We start from the raw sequence: 16,679 nt of genomic DNA, 5'->3' as shown, positions 1-16,679 counted from the left end.
TGCCGTCACTAAACCGCTCATTGCCTAGAAGCAAAAGATGCTCAGACTTCTGGTACACAAAGTAATCAGCCATGATTTTGACAAATAATTACCTCTTTAGGTTGTTTATCTGCTCTCTTTTCTCCTGCAGAAGATAAATAACATTATTTTATCCCGGCAGAGCGCTCATACATCACTGGTTGCAAATGGTCTTATAACCAATTTGTGGAGCAACCTTGAAAAAATGATCTCATGCAACAACCCTTTGTTTATTTCAGTGTTTTGTGTATCGTTTACCACATAGATCTCCATGCCAAAAGAAAATGTAAAAATTAAACACTGATCAGGCAGCAGTCTTGACAGCATTTACTGCTTTTCTCTGTTTTATAAAATGTGTTTATGGTCAAAACTGTTACTTGAATAAAGGAGAAATATTATGTTTTATGCATGTTTTGTTTGTTTTCTGGTGATTTATAGATCTAAAGCAGAATTGCACACGAGAAAACAAAAGTCACTCCTCATTTTGTATCATTTGCTAGGAAAAAAAGACTTATATGGAAAGACAGTACAATTCTAACAAGCTTGAAAGTCTGTGATTTTGTGTCCAGTTCTCATGTAATTTGGCATACCTCAAACCCACTGAGACCATTTCTCATGAGATCTTCGTGAAGGGCTGTCTGCGTCTCTCGGGTGCTGCGTCAGGTCTCTGCTGGATGTTTTTAAAATATCTTAAGGGCATGATTTTCAGACACAGTTCATCTGCTGTAAGTAGTTTTACGTCTTTTGTCCTCCATAGTTTACTCAAATCTTTTAGGGATGCACTGCACACAATGTTTTCTTCTAATGGATATTTGGGAATAAAATTGTTGGTTAAATTGTTGAATTCAGCTGAAGAAATGGGAATAAATGATGCATTTTTGTGACAGGACTTTTCCCATTTTTATTTAAAGAAAATACTTAATAATGCTTTTTAACTGATTCTTGCAGCTCTGCAAGAGATTAATTAGTATTTAAGATATTTCATCATGACTAAGTCACTAACTCAAAATGAATCTTGACATGCTTGACACCAGCTGATGTTATTTTTGCTGTTACGGGCCTGATGATGTGTAACCCTGTAGTGTGAATGTTTGTGGGAGCTGGAGGTGTGGAATGTGCCATGTCCTGGTCACAGTGTTCCCTCCTCTCTACCGGTCACTCAGCAAGAGAGTTCCTGTGGGCAGAGTGAGAGAGCATCACACTCAGCCCACACATTTGTCCTCCAAAAACCACAGTCATCTTCATAGGCAAAAAAGAAGCGAAACAAATAAGGCTGTGATGCTTTGGGGCATATAGTCAAAGATTTGTAAAAAGTATGTCAGATAAATGCTACTATCAAATGAGACTATAAATGACACATGAGGGTGCTCAACACGTCTAAATGCTTCCTTTCTTGAGTTTTAGCCAATCTTTTTCTCAAAGAAAAAAATAAATGGACATGTGCAAGAGAACAAACTGGCTTTGTAAGAACTTATTTAGTAAATACTTGCTCACGAAGTAGTTGTGATGATTTTATTTTTCAATGTTGACCATGACTTCATCCAAGCCATTTCCACTTTACAAATAAGCACAACCCAAGGCAGTAACAGTGCATGCTTCTGTTTCTGGAAGTCATACACTATTTATAAGGAGGCTGATCTTGTGTATTATTCATTAGAGAGGCCCTTGTCTAAGACGTCTGCTGCATAAATTCAAGTTGGATGCTTTTGAATTACCCAATACTGTCTAGTTGTCCCCTGTCAGTTTAGCAGTTCAGTGAACAAATTGTCCTTTTCCCCTGCTTTTTTTGTACCTATCTCCCTACAATAATACAACAAATAATGCCAAAAATAACCAAACATTTTAAATTTGGGCCTTTTGCTAATGATTTTCAAGCCAGTTCTTCTTACTTACCTTCGGCATTTTCCCTGTTTCCTTTCTGTAAGAAGCTAGCTGAAAACTTTGGACTACAAAATATGGCTTCTTGACAGGCTGGATAAGAGCCAGAGATTAATAACCAGAGTTGGCAAAAGTACAGACATTCTGTACTTAAGTAGAAGTACAGGTACTACTGTTAAAAACTACTCCAGTAAAAGTTCTACTTCAACAACTTCAAAAAGTACCAGCTCTGAAACGCATTCAAAGTAAGAAAGTTAAAGTAGCTCTTTGGAGGACGTTTCTATTTTTGTGCAAAGCTAACTGAACCTTGTGCAATTTTAACACAATGATAAAATAAGATTAGTAGATGGAAATACAAACTTGAGTTTAACTATTTTTTATACTAATTATACGCAGCTTGAATCTAAAAATTCTGAAAAAAGCTCTATTTTCTGTTGCCTACATTGTGGAGGGTGACTTTTCCTCTAAGCAGATGTTTCATGAGTTGTCCTGTCTGATTTTCATCCTCTACACTGACAGTGCACTGTTTATGCTGTCTTTTTTTTTAAATGGTATAAAGTTGGTATGAAGGTGGAATTCAGTCAATGAATCTAAGCATATGAATCTGTGCTACACTTGATGTAACCTAACTCTGAGCATTAAACCACACATGAAACCTCAGCTAAACTACAGAGTATTTTCATGTAACCTTCAAATAGCAGTTAGTCTACTGCAGTTTGTTTTACAGCATATTTCACAATATGAAAAAACATAGTGTTACATGTACAGGCCCACTATCTAATTTAAAAACATGAGGACTTGCATGTAAACCCACTGAGCATCATAACCTTTAAATCTAACCTCTCTTCTCCCTCTCCTCTCCTGTCTTTCTTATTTTTCTCCATCTCTGTTTGCTGAGCTGATTGAAACATTGCATTTGAAATTACCTGACACTTAAAAAGCGTTACTCCTTTTGCACTCGCTCTTCTTTTGTAGTGCTAGCTAGATGCTGAAGAACCACAACCGCAACTTATGGACACCTGCAGGAAAAACCCCCAAAACAAAACAACACTGTCACACTTTTAACCCCTACATTTTGGCACATGTCATCTCTTTTTATGTGACATTCTCTGGTGATTAATAAACTTTCCTTTCATGTGTTACTGTTTAGGTTTAAATTGGTTTGATATTTAGAGGCCCACAGTCACGAAATAATAACTCTTCCCAAATGGGTTAAACAGAAAGTAAAAGGCTGTTTTTAAAATGTAAGGAGTAGAAAGTACAGATATTTGTTTAAAAATATGGGGAGTAAGTAAAAAGAAGTCAGAAAAAAAACTACTCAAGTAAAGCCCAACTACGGGAGGGCTCAGGGTGATCCAGCCCTAACTATAAGCTTTATCAAAAATGTCATCCCCTGCTTGTCATTCAAAATAAATACAGGTTTAACAACGAGAGGGTTTGGGTTGTTTATTTGGTTCCCCACTGGCCACTAAGAAGTTAGCAGCCGTTCTTTCTGTTGTCCAGAGAGTTAGTCATTACATTATTACATAAAATGTCTGCATGGATATATGTATAAATACACCATAAGGCATGTCAAACAGGAAGCCTGATTTTGGTGACCATACATTTGTGTGCAATTGCATTTTCTTTGACTTCCTGAGGAGGGCAGCAAAACACCTGCATAGTTTATAACAAGAGACCAGCTCTGCAGATCTGTCTTGATCTCCTGCAGGATCTGTGAGCCTTGTCGATAAACTCTAGCTTCTTAGCTCTTCAAACACGAATTCTGTGAAATGTTGGGGAAAAGGTCATGACATTTCTCATGTGTGGCACACAGTACAAAGTGTTACCATGAGTTAAGAGAAAATAGAAGCATTACTTCCCCAGGGGGGGAAATTTTAATACTTTTATTTAACAGAAAGTTGGGAGATTTCGAAGCTTTTTCTTTGAAATCTGATTTGAGTAGTGAATAATGTAAATGTTAGGGGTGCAACGATACACAAAATTCACGGTTCGGTTCGGTTTGCTACTTTGGTGTCACGGTTCGATATTTTTTCGATACAAAAAAAAATGTTCATGCCTTTTTAATTTGTCATTTATTAAAATTATAAATATATATTTTAACTCAAAAGTACAGTTTTTAAATTTAATGTGAGAATCATGTGCTAACGGCTGTCTAAATGACTCGGCTAAAGTTTGTAGCATGCGTGCTTGTTGTTTTTGTCTGCTTCCACTTGTCTTTGCACTAGAATGCTGTCGGAGTAAATGTGCAGTCATATTCGTTGTGTTCCCACTAGTGCTGTCAGCGTTAATCTCGTTGAAATGACGTTAACGCCACAACACGGCAAATCTCCGTTAACGAGCTACCGCGGATCGCCCCGTGCGTGGGGCAGGATGGCCAACACATTAACGAGCAAACTACGCTAACACACTAGTTCCCACCAATGTAATTGAACAGTTTTACTTTTGTCCATGACGCGCTTACCTTCAGGGTCATACGTCACATGAAAACCAAAATAGTTCCAAACGTCAGATCTGAATGAGGGTGGGGGAGGTTCAGTTTGCCATGTTGCATAAAATAAATTAAAAATTTTGTATTGTTCGATACATATGCGTACCGAACCGAAAGCACTGTATCGAACAGTTCAATATCGATACGAGTATCGTTGCACCCCTAGTAAATGTATACATTGCTTTTGAATTGCTACTTTTGGTTGCTCCCTTGTTCACAAGGGATCACCACAGTAGGTAGTTCCACTTCCTGATGCCAAAGTCCAAAGTGATTCGCACCTCCTCCAGAGATCAAATCAGGGGTCTTTTGATTATTAGGCACTAATAGGCCACTATATAACATTTTACAATAACTACTTTAAGTTACTACTGGAAATACTCCATGTGATTTAGGTGATGGAGCTGTCCCTGTAGAGTGTGTAGACACTAGCTCAGTTTAGCTGTTTATACAACAATATGTGATTTTTATTTATTTATTTTTTAGTGTTGCAACTACACTTTTTTACGCAATCATCTTTAGATCACGAGTATTCATGTCTCAAGTTTGTTTCATTGAGTCATTTCCTGTGGTATTCTCACATTGGCACTAATTGTGCCATCGAAGAGGTGGCAGGTTAAAGATTAGTCCGGTACAAATGTGTCATGCATTTCATTCACACAGCACAGTGGGTAATGTGAAAAATTAGGGGCTACAGTGCATGGCAATGGCTTGTGTGGCTTGTTATTGAACAAACAATTCAAAACCAGAAGATGTATTGTTTGTTGTACACAGTGTGTAATGGTCCCTGGTCTTTGACCCAGTTTTGAGTTTATTATGGTTTTGCAGTTTATTTTATCAGTTTATTCTGTGATTGGTACCATTTAGTTTTGGGTCCAGCTTTCTAGAAAACGTGCTCTGATTTTTATCTAAGTCACAAGTGCTGAAAACATAATGCGCCCCAATGCTAATGAAGCACAATCACTTACAATCAATCATTACCACCGTTATGGAACAAGGATTCACGGTACTGGGGAAAAGAGAGTGGATCCATTGGGTTGACCATCTGGTCAAACTCATTTGGCATCATTGCCTTAAAAAAATGGCTTCATATTAAACCTTCTCAACATTTTGGAGATTCTATTTAATATTATTCCTCATAAACCTGCTTTGTTTAAGCCACTGCACAGCTCTCATACTGTTACTGGGTCATGAACACCATGCTTCCATCCTTTAAATCTGAATTGTTGAACTTAGGAGGTAATTTCCCATGACTAACTCACACTATGGATGTTTGGATGATGTGTTTTATATGGGACAGAACAACACCGTGTTTGTGGTGTAAGATGGATTTGTTTTAAGACACATGCAACATTCAGTAGAAATACTATCAGTTTTCATTTAATCTTGCTTGCCTTGTACAATGATGAATTTCAGCTCATGTTTGTGAACCTCAAACCTGCAAAAATATTTTTGCTTAAACAGATATTATACTTGAGTCACTGAATACAATTTCCACTGTGTCTTTTTGTCATCATCGAATGAAGAATCCACTTTTGTATCCACATAATAATTTCAGTTATCATCCACCAGAGAGCATAGTTTGCTAAGGAAGCAAAAATTCTGCTGACCATCCTTCAAGATTTGAAGATTCAGTTGCCATTTTTTTTTAACATTTTCCCTCAAACCATACCAGAATAAATATACTAGTTTTGAATCTTTGCTTAATTGGATAGATGTCCTTGTTATTTGTGTGTGTGTGTTTTGGAAAGATTACACATTTAACTGACTATTATCCACAGTCCTGCAACCCTGAACAGGATAGTAGAGTCCAGAAATAAGTATTTTATTCCAAAGACCAGCTCAGTATGAGAAGATCTGCAATCTTAATAGGCAAGCTCACAAATTTATATTATATAACACATATTTTCTGTTCTTGAATTTTTTTTGTTGAACAAAATAATTTCATGTTTCTGTGGTAAACGTAATGAAATCATGTACGATCTGCATGAAATTCAACGCAACTTAGATTTATTGGTGATTCTAAATTACCTAGAAGTGTGAATGTGAGTGCAAATGGTCGACTGTCTCTCTGTGTTAGCCCTGCCATAGACTGGCGACCTGTCCAGGGTGTATGCTGCTTCTCTCACTATGACAGCTGGGATAGGCTCCAATTGGAATACAGTACCAGAATTGCATAAAGCTAAAATAAAGCAATTTAATCGCATGGAAATCCTTTTCTTCTTTTTTTTAAATTTCCATTCAAGTAGTTAATTTTTTGAGTGTTGTTGTATCTCCCAGGTCCTGCGTCAAGTCTTTGCTGGAGTTCTTCCTTTTTTTAAGGGCATGCTGCTGTAGCTAGTTTTTTAAGCCTGTAACATGTTTTTTCCTCCTCTTGCCCAGTTTCCTGTTTTTTTTTTTGTTTTTTTTAGGATGCGCTGCATACCATGTCAAGACATCAAGTTTTGGATTAAGAGTAACTAATAGTTCTTTGGGAATCACTTCACAGAGCAAAAACACTATTTTGTGCCTCTCTTGTTACCTTTTATGTAGACTGAGACATTGGAAATGGGACATATTCTTGTTTGAGCCTACTTATTTACTGTTTGAATGAATCCTCAGTGTTTTAGAAATAAGGAAACAAAATTAAAAAAAGAAAAGATTCCTCTGAAAATGGTCAAATACAAGAATAAACAGAAAATGAGTGTGAAAGCAGCCAATGTCCAAAGAAAAACTTTGAAAGAGCTGCAGAAAGCCTTGAGAACTATTGCCCTGAAGAACTGCTCAACACTTTTGCCCAGTGATTAATTATCTTTGGATTATCTATGGGTTCATACATGTTAACTCTAGTTGTAACCAAGTGGATTTTTTTTTTTACACAAAGCACTCTTTGTCTTTGCCTCATGTGCATTAATAATTATATCTTCTGACCAAGACAGCAGATGAAGAAAAAGGCTTTTTAATTTTCTCATAACGTATCCTTATCTCATATATTACTGTTTTCTAAGTTGTGCTTTTCTGTACTATACTGAATGTAGAGCAGAGGCAGTAATGTTGCTGAGTGGTGGACCATCTTAGCTGTTGGTAAAGAGCTCAGCACTTTCCTAATGGGTGTTGTATTAAAGAGATTTGGGGCTTATGGGTGTGTTCCTCTCACAAGCCTGTAATGGATTTAATGTTGCGAGGGTCACTCTCACTCAGTAGGATACTGTGGGACTCAGATGTGATACTTTATTTTTCTTTCCTGGTCTTTTTTTTTTTTGTTTGCTTTGATTTTGGGTAGCACATGAGAGTAATGAAACTGTATGAACTTTGAAGTTACTATTACTACTTTAGTGTAAGTTTTGGCATCATAGTAATGCTCTATTATTTTCTCTCTCCAGTGTTTAGCAGTTGTTGCAGGAAACTATGTTGGAAAAAGAAAAAACTATGGAATAAAACAAAATCAACATCCAGTATTTAATCAAGAGTCTAAAATTAAGCATTCTGCAAAGCCTATATTTGTCAATATTATTCAGGATTTACTAGATGATGGAATTGAATTTGTAAATGGATGTGATTAATATAGAGAGATGCTATCCATTAGCAGCCCTATGCAAATTAATATTGAATGAAAGTTTAATATTTTGGCTAAACGTAAGCACCTTAAATTAACACAGTTAAAATAGATTTCTGCTAAAACTCACAGGAAAAGATGTCCATATTAGTGAAAATCCCCTAAAACGTCAAATTTAGAGCTTTATAGCTTTGAGCCATGTGGAGGAGACTTGCTGAGATATTAAGAGACATCTGAACTGATCAGTTTCCCTCAGTTGTAGGTTTAAAGCTGACTGCACTAAAACCTTATTTTCTCGCTAGACACGATGTTGTTAACATGCTTCAAAACATATAGTCACTGGATAGCGCCGTGTTAGACGTGAGCAGGTGTAACCTTAATATCTTGATGAGTGGTCATTAATGTTTGCAGTGGTGGCTGGATTAGTTATTAACTGTGGCCTAAATCAGTTTGTGCTGACAGATTGGGAAAGTGATAATCCAAGGTGTGCCTTTAAAAGCCAGACTGTAGCCACCTGGTTCCATTTGTAGCATTTGTACCATCACTCTCCCAAACACCCAGAAGAAACACCTCTGAAGGGCTGATCGCAACCACAAGCCGCAACCATGAATGGCACAGAGGGACCCTTTTTCTATGTCCCTATGGCAAACACCACCGGTATTGTCCGGAGTCCTTATGAATACCCTCAGCACTACCTTGTCAGCCCAGCAGCTTATGCTGCTCTGGGTGCCTACATGTTCTTTCTCATCCTTGTTGGATTTCCCATCAACTTCCTTACTCTCTATGTCACCATTGAACACAAGAAGCTGCGAACCCCACTAAACTACATCCTTCTGAACCTTGCGGTGGCTGACCTCTTCATGGTGTTTGGAGGATTCACCACAACGATTTACACCTCTATGCATGGCTACTTCGTCCTAGGTCGCCTTGGCTGCAATCTGGAAGGATTCTTTGCTACCCTCGGTGGTGAGATTGGTCTCTGGTCACTGGTTGTCCTTGCTATTGAAAGGTGGTTAGTCGTCTGCAAGCCCATTAGCAACTTCCGCTTTGGGGAGAACCACGCTATTATGGGCTTGGCCTTCACCTGGTTAGCGGCCCTTTCTTGCGCTGCACCCCCTCTTGTCGGCTGGTCTCGTTACATCCCTGAGGGCATGCAGTGCTCATGTGGAGTCGACTACTACACACGTGCAGAAGGCTTCAACAACGAGTCGTTTGTTATCTACATGTTCATCTGCCACTTCATGATTCCACTGACTGTTGTGCTTTTCTGCTACGGCCGCCTGCTCTGTGCTGTCAAGGAGGCTGCTGCTGCCCAGCAGGAGTCTGAGACCACCCAGAGGGCTGAAAGGGAAGTCACCCGCATGGTTATTATGATGGTTATTTCCTTCCTGGTATGTTGGCTGCCCTATGCCGGAGTGGCCTGGTATATCTTCACACATCAGGGATCTGAATTTGGACCAGTCTTCATGACCCTCCCAGCCTTCTTTGCCAAGGCCGCTGCCATCTACAACCCTATTATTTACATCTGCATGAACAAGCAGTTCCGCCACTGCATGATCACCACCTTGTGCTGCGGGAAAAATCCCTTTGAAGAAGAGGAGGGAGCATCTACTACTGCCTCCAAGACTGAGGCTTCCTCTGTGTCCTCCAGCTCTGTGTCTCCTGCATAAAAGGGGCGTCAAGCAACGGCTCCGTGATCCGCCATCCAAGACGAAGACTTCTGCTCCCCCAGGGAAACTACTGAAGGCTAATGTCTACAGAAATAATTTCCTTTTTGTATTTTTACAAACGAATTGATTCAACCTAAAGACAGTTGCAGTAAAGGTCAGCCCATTACAGAGTTGTTCCTGTATGTACAGAATATCCAACTTAACAATCGGTGAGATTTTTTTTTCCTGAGAGGAAAAGGAAAAATGCTAATCTTTCACAGTTGGATCCTATATGATACTGGCTTATTTTTGAATGTAGAGGCATGTAATCAAGGCAACGTAAAATAAAACGCACTTTGCAAATGACACATCCTGTTTATGTTTTACTTACAGTTTGGGTGGCAAAGTTCATATGATTGTAGTATATTTAATCAAATAAATAAATGTGAATGACCTATTCAGAATGCATTTATGTCTTGAGTCGGTTTAGACTTTAGAGCTGTTATTGCAGTTACTACTGCTCATCTACTGTTAAACTTGATGAAACAGTACACAAAAACTTAGTACTTAGTGTTTACAAGTGGCCTCTATAATCTCATTTCAGGCACAGGTCACCTTGGGCTTAGAACTTGGCCTAATAAAGAGATTACAACATTATAAGATCTTATTATCGGTGACTATGCATGACACCAGACACAACTTTATCTGATAATAGATATTAATCACATTATGTAAAGGTTGACAAAGATTTATTAGATGACCAAATGAGTCTAACCAAGTGACACCTTCATGCAAATTCAATGGAAACATTACAGGTAGTGTGAAAGGAAGAATCAATCAAGACTCTATTACACGTAAACCTAATTAGTATTAATAAGGAGTATTGATATTTAATGGTTTATAAAACTCTCTAATGTTTTAATAGCATAATAGTATATTACATAAACAATAGTATTATACACACACACACACACACAGCGTGGTGCTTGTGCAGTGGAACTGCATGAGCACAATATGAGCACAGGTCTTTTTGCATCACAGATACGTTACTGAACAAAATGAATTGTGATGCTTGTACTCTTGGTAACTTGGAGTCCAGAGCAAATTTCCTTCCTCTTTGGGGAGAATGAAACATAAAATAAAGTAATGTTAGTCATTATTATTATTAATAATAATAATAATGATAAAACTGAATTTACATTTTTAAAGCCAAATTTGAGCTGGCACACTGGACTTCTCTAAGAAATCAGAAATTACTCAAGCATTCAATTACCAACATTCAATCACTAAAAATATTTTTTCTGTTCAGGACTGCAAGTAAATAACTTTTTTAAAAAACATTGTAAATTCATTGATAACAGCAATAATGATATTTTAGTATTAAAAATAAAATTTCGTTTTTTACAGAAACACTTAAAATATTATTTTGGTTATTTACTGGTACTGTTAATTTAGGGTAACTAAACTGTACACTACCTTGTGGTGTAATACATTTGTTAAACTGGTACACTCATTCCTATATGGCAATGAGTAATTATCTGTTTCACAGTTCCAAATTGTCCACATGTATTAAAACAGCATCCATAACAGCATGTTAGCTCCTTGTATCCATGCTGGCATGTTATGTTTTTGTTTTGTTTTTTTCCAAGTTACCCATTTGAGTTACAAATTAAAACTAAGACATGAAACCTATGACTGTGGATCTGTTGGACAACTACTTGCCTTTTTCCTGCTTTTCTGCACAGTGTTCAGCATTTACATAAGTAGACAACCTTCAGACACTGACTTGGTGTGTAAACTTCAGTTTTTTACCCCTCAGCCATAAAAGGCTCATGTGGTGTTGTTGTCACCCTCCCAGGCAGACAGGCAGACAATGTGGACACCCGAGTTTGTTAATGCGATAACTCGAGAACGAAGTGACGTTTGAGATTCAGATTGATACCATCAGTGCCACTTCTACGTTTGAATCACAGTGATCTTGATCTTAACGCCAGAGGTTAGGTTTTCTGAAAGTCTTGTGAATGGGATAAGTTGAGAAGGAAATCACCTATACTTTTCAAATTTATACGATAGGTGTTTGTACTAGGAGGCTGATGGGTACCACTGGGTACCCCCAGTATTTTTTACACAGATAAAACTGATCAGAAATTACTTGTGTAGTTGATAAAGAAGAATGAACTCTATGAGGCAATATAACTAACGGCCCACATCGATGACTACTATCTTACATGTTTTTTTTTTGTGTGGGAGTCAGTAGACACATTCTCCTCTTCTGAAGAAGGTATTTTTATTTTTTTAGAGATGTGTGTGATCAACAGATAAGCAGTTTTTAAAATACTCCGACCAACCCATTTGGCACAAACAACCATGCCACGTCACCTTTATTTCCCATTCTGACGTGCAGTTTGAACATCAGCAGGTTGTTTTGACCACGTGTGCATTCCTAAACCCATTGAGTTGCTCTCGTGTGTTCACATAAGCGAGCAGTTGTGCAGCTGCACCTAAAGCATCTGCGCATCTGTAACTGGAAGGTCGCCGGTTCAATTCCCGGGCTCTCTGTCCTGGTCGTTGTGTCCTTGGGCAAGACACTTTACCCTACCGCCAACTGGTGTTGGCCAGAGGGGCCGATGGCGCGATATGGCAGCCTCGCTTCTGTCAGCCTGCCCCAGGGCAGCTGTGGCTACAACTGTAGCTTGCCTCCACCAGTGTGTGAATGCGAGAGTGAATGAATAGTGGCATTGTAAAGCGCTTTGGGTGCCTTGAAAAGCGCAATATAAATCCAATCCATTATTATTAAAGAAGTGGCCAGTGACTGTACAATCACCATTGTTCTTTCTTCCGGTTGCCAGTCTCTAAACTTGCACATCAAAACCACGACCAGCGACGTGATCAAAAAACCTGAACAAATGCAAAAGCTTATCCTGAGATGTGCAGTCAGGCATAAAAAAAGAAATCCTTTTGAATTTGTATGGAAAACTTTATTTGATAATAAAAATAGCATTCACAGACTTCTTTTGATAGCTACATATACATTGTAATCCATCTCAAGGAAAGAAGCTGGATAAGTCCACATCTACTTGTACTTTGACTAATGTTATGTATAGCTTCATGGGTCAAATAAAGCTATGAACAATGTAGTATTTATATATGCATAGTTATATAAAAAAGATTGGCCCATATACATGTACTGCTTTTATCAACACAGAGACAGCATTATGTCTGGAGCACGTTGCAAGAAATAATGCTTGAAGAACACAGACTGCATACAAGTGCTTTATAATACAAAGGCAGGCTAACCATTGAGAGAGATTCAAACCATTAAACAGTTTCTGATTGACCACATACAGTCTTTCATTTTAAAATGTCTTTACATACCTGATCCAGAGTAAACCAACATATTTCCCCACAAATCATCAGGTCCACTTCAGAGATATAAACACAATGTCACATTCCTCACTGCTGAGGGTTTTCATAAATTTCTCTTTTGTACAAGAAAAAGGCAACATTTTATTCCTCCACAGGTTCCTTGTAGTTACATTGGAGAAAAAAAAAATCTTTACAGGTGATGGCCAACACTTCTCAGATGCGCTTCTTTTTTGTTAAATACAGTACCATGGTGACAATGGTGATTAAACAATGCATTTGTTGTGGTTCTCCCCCCTCCTCCCAATATATTTTTAGTTTGTAAATGAAACATAAAACAGAATACACACAAAACAACAGTAAAAAGCAGCAGTCAGATTCCAGTGGCATGACAGCATGGCTCAGCATGGCAGATCAGTTGTCCCCTGTACCGGGAATCTCCATGTTACCGACACACGTAACCACATTGGCTCTGCGCCTCTGTACCCAGGAGGTGGTCGGTGCACAAACGTGCTTGTAATAAACATGAGGACAGGGCTTAAAGTTACTGTGGGATTACAGTGCATGTTCCTTTATCAATTATTCTCACTCAGACCCATCAAATAAAGTGATCACACTACATTTTAATTTACACATGCATCTTGCACAGGGATAATTTACATATTTATTTACTTTTTTTGGCATATCTCAAAAATCATATTTCATGGCAGCTTCGGCTGGTATTATGGCATAATGCAGACTTGTGTAAGGTGAAATTACATTTTTCCACAACAGAGAACATTGTTGCCTGTAGCTGAAAGCGAGTCGAGCTCCTTTCCCATCGCATCAGTACACACAGTTTTTTCCTCAATCCTTCTCCAGGGAGAATCTAATAATAGCACTGCCAATTTTCACATAATTCGTTAGAGTTTTGGAAGCGTGTATTTAGGCAAAAGAGGTTACACTGCCTCAGCATGCATTTCCAAGTCCATTGTATACTTTTACCTTGGTCCTTAATAAAAGATCGAATGACTCTTACTGGAGATATGTGCCGAATCAAAAATAAATAGTGAGCAAATGCAAAAATGTCATATATTAATTATCTATATAATCTTAACATTTAGATTTTTGCAAAGTCCATTTTCACAGTTCTCGTGAACCATCAGTGTCTTGTGCTATAGTTTTTTTTTTTAAGCAATTCAGGAATGGATAAAGACATCTAAAAACAAGTTGAAAACAAGCTTAGTAGTTACCACAATTGGAAGCATGTTTCATACCTCTGAGGGAACAAATATTTAGAGTCAGCAATGCCTACAAAAAAGCAATATCACTGATTTCATATGCAGGCACATACAATACCTTTACTATAGTACAACAACCTTTGTTATGCTCAAAATAACCAAAACGATGACAAAAACAGTGTGAACTGATAGGACTGTACTCCTGCTGTTTTATGAATCTCTGGATGGGATCACAAGTAGTAAAGTTAATCAAATCAAACCATTCGACCAAATAAAGCACGAGAGTTAGTATCCTTAGAAGTCCAATTCCAGTGTATGGTACATAGTTTGCACAGATAGAGAGAGTGGTGAGGGGGATCTCTGCTCTGCTCTAGATGCTGAGGTCTTTTGGGCTTTCTTTGTACAGCCTTCTCTTGGGCTCAGGGAGCTGGTTCGGGCTGCGGCCTACTGCATTATTGTTGTGGCCGGTGTTGTTGAAGGCAGCGTTATTGTGTGCAGCGTTGTTCTTCATCATGCTGTAGTAGTCTTTTAGTCTTGGTGCGGCTGCATAGTTCAGCTCATCCCGGCTGTAGGTGCTATCAGGGGAAGAGTCCCGCTCAACTCTGTACAGTCTCTCCATTTTCCCGTTTGTCCGATGTCTCTCCTCTCTCCTCTCCGATGAAGAGTCTCGCAGAAGGTTGCCGTTCTTTGTGGCTCTGTCGTATGTGCGGCCCCTAGCTTGAGAAAAGGAATCCCCTTTGTTGTTGGTGCGCTCGGGGGTGGTAAACTCCCTGACTTGCCCAGTCATCTGTGAGTCCTTGAGGAGCCTCCGCTCATTGTACTTCCGATCGGGGGTGACTGCGAGGAACCCTCCATCATCGTAATCCCTCTCAGGTGTACGGTCGCAATGTGCTCGCTCTGCCCTGCGGTCCATCGATTTGGCCCGCCGGTGATCAGGGGACGAGGCGCGCTTTCGGGTCGGTGAGCGGTCGAGGGAGCCGCGGCGCTGCGGACGAAATCTCCCGTCCAGAGTAGAACTGCTATTTGAGAGCTCTCGCTCCCTCAGTTTCTCGGCAGCTGCAGCTTTTTTCCCCGAGTTGTCCTTCCTCAGAGTCTTTAGGAGTTTAGAGATGCCGCTCTCCGACTCAGACTTCTTGACTTTGCGGCCCCGGCTCTTCTTGTTGCCATTGCTACTGCTGTTGCTGTTGTCAGGAGACTGCTGTCTGGGGGAACTTTGACTGTGATTGTTATTCCAGGTGTGATGATGATGGGGTTTAAATTGCCAGCCTTGGTAGTCCATCTGATTTGACCCATCCCTGTCCCTGTTCCTGTCCATGTCTCGGCCACGCACAGCCTCCTCCTGGCGTGATGGTTTGTGAAGGTCTGGTGGATAACTGGACTCCAATGAGGTGTGATATCGGCTTTTGGGTGGCAGCGTTCTCACTTCCGGAGTGTTTTGTGCCCCGGGTGCGGAAGGGTGCCCGTCATTGCTGCCGTCTGCAGGAGGGGAGAAAGAACGGGAAATATCTTTTCAACAAGTATCGGAAAGAAACTTTAAAAAAGAAAGAAAAATCAAAAACGTGAAATTAATTGCGATCAGCAGACATGATTTTCCTTGTTGGCTGATTTGAGCTCTTGCATTGACATGATACAAACAAACAAAAAAAAATCAATGCAGATACTGATGGAAATCATGCATACTGGTATACTTCCATTTGCTGCATTTATTCTTAGAATAAATCCGGCTAATGTAAGCTGATGTGTAACACTTTTTTTAACACATCTGCACACAAAAAATGCATTGAAGTTATACATGATTTCAATATGATTTCGCTATAAGGGCTGCAGGTTAAAACACAAGGTGACTTCGGCAACAACAGCAGGTGCAACACATCAGCAAGTGTAGGGCAGGGGGTTATCGATAACACAGCAGGCACCTAGGAAATCATTCAAAATAAAACGATGAGTTTAATGTACATTAATTGGAAGAACAAAGCAAAAAAAAGAAACAAAAAAAACTGTTTGGCTGAAAGTCTGCCAACCCCCCCCCCAAAACAGACAGGTTGCAGGTGACAGCAGCATGTGATGACGAGTTGAATTAAATTAGTCCCATTAATAAATGTCTGGTCTGAAGCTGGCACATGGGTAGGGATATCATATGCATAAAGAAGTTGAATAACATGGGTTAAATGAGGCTGACAAAGCTTGTATACAATGTCAACAGGTCTTCACGCCAACACACACACACAGTGGGATGCAGGGTGGTATGGGCTGAAAGAAGGGGTGAATATAACTGAAAGGAAAACGGTGACAGGGAGAGTGGAGTGGGACAGACTTTTGGCTACAAACCGTTGTCTGATTTTGGCCCATTAGGTAGAAACAGGGCTCTCCCATCTTGTCATTTCTCATTGTACCAACAGCGAGATGAGGAGCCATCATCGCTGGAGAGAGTAGGAAGAGCCCAGCAACGAGAGACAATCAGAGAGAGAAAGGAGGAGGAGCAGAGAGGAGAAAACAAATAAAACAGACAAGAGGCTGTTTTACAGTAC

At 39.4% G+C, this 16,679-nt stretch overlaps 2 protein-coding genes across 10 annotated transcripts in view; one reads left to right on the top strand and one right to left on the bottom strand.

Annotated features, from left to right (window-relative positions):
- The first annotated feature begins 8,430 nt into the window (after positions 1-8,430).
- Positions 8,431-9,934, top strand: LOC146364523 (rhodopsin). Its single transcript, XM_084915928.1, has one exon. The coding sequence runs from the start codon at positions 8,525-8,527 to the stop codon at positions 9,587-9,589; it is 1,065 nt and encodes a 354-aa protein (XP_084772054.1). The 5' UTR covers positions 8,431-8,524; the 3' UTR covers positions 9,590-9,934.
- Positions 9,935-12,524: 2,590 nt separating this feature from the next.
- LOC146364522 (membrane-associated guanylate kinase, WW and PDZ domain-containing protein 1-like) overlaps positions 12,525-16,679 on the bottom strand; it is an 88,036-nt gene continuing 83,881 nt past the window's right edge. For 8 of the 9 annotated variants that reach the window (XM_084915896.1, XM_084915897.1, XM_084915895.1 and 5 more), the window contains one exon: positions 12,525-15,627. In XM_084915896.1, coding sequence (XP_084772022.1) covers positions 14,522-15,627 — 1,106 coding nt within the window. In that variant the 3' untranslated portion in view covers positions 12,525-14,521. Of the gene's footprint in view, positions 15,628-16,479; positions 16,572-16,679 lie in introns of all 9 variants that reach the window. The other variant, XM_084915904.1, reaches the window with a different exon arrangement.

Source organism: Perissodus microlepis, chromosome 20 (genome assembly GCF_051167445.1).
Source record: "Perissodus microlepis isolate ML-2025 ecotype Zambia chromosome 20, ASM5116744v1, whole genome shotgun sequence".
NCBI lineage: Eukaryota > Metazoa > Chordata > Actinopteri > Cichliformes > Cichlidae > Perissodus > Perissodus microlepis.
This window is presented reverse-complemented; position numbering and strand designations above follow the sequence as displayed.

Coding starts and splice junctions, on each gene's coding strand:
- LOC146364523 (XM_084915928.1), top strand. CDS start 8,525: ATGAATGGCACAGAGGGACCCTTTTTCTATGTCCCTATGGCAAACACC.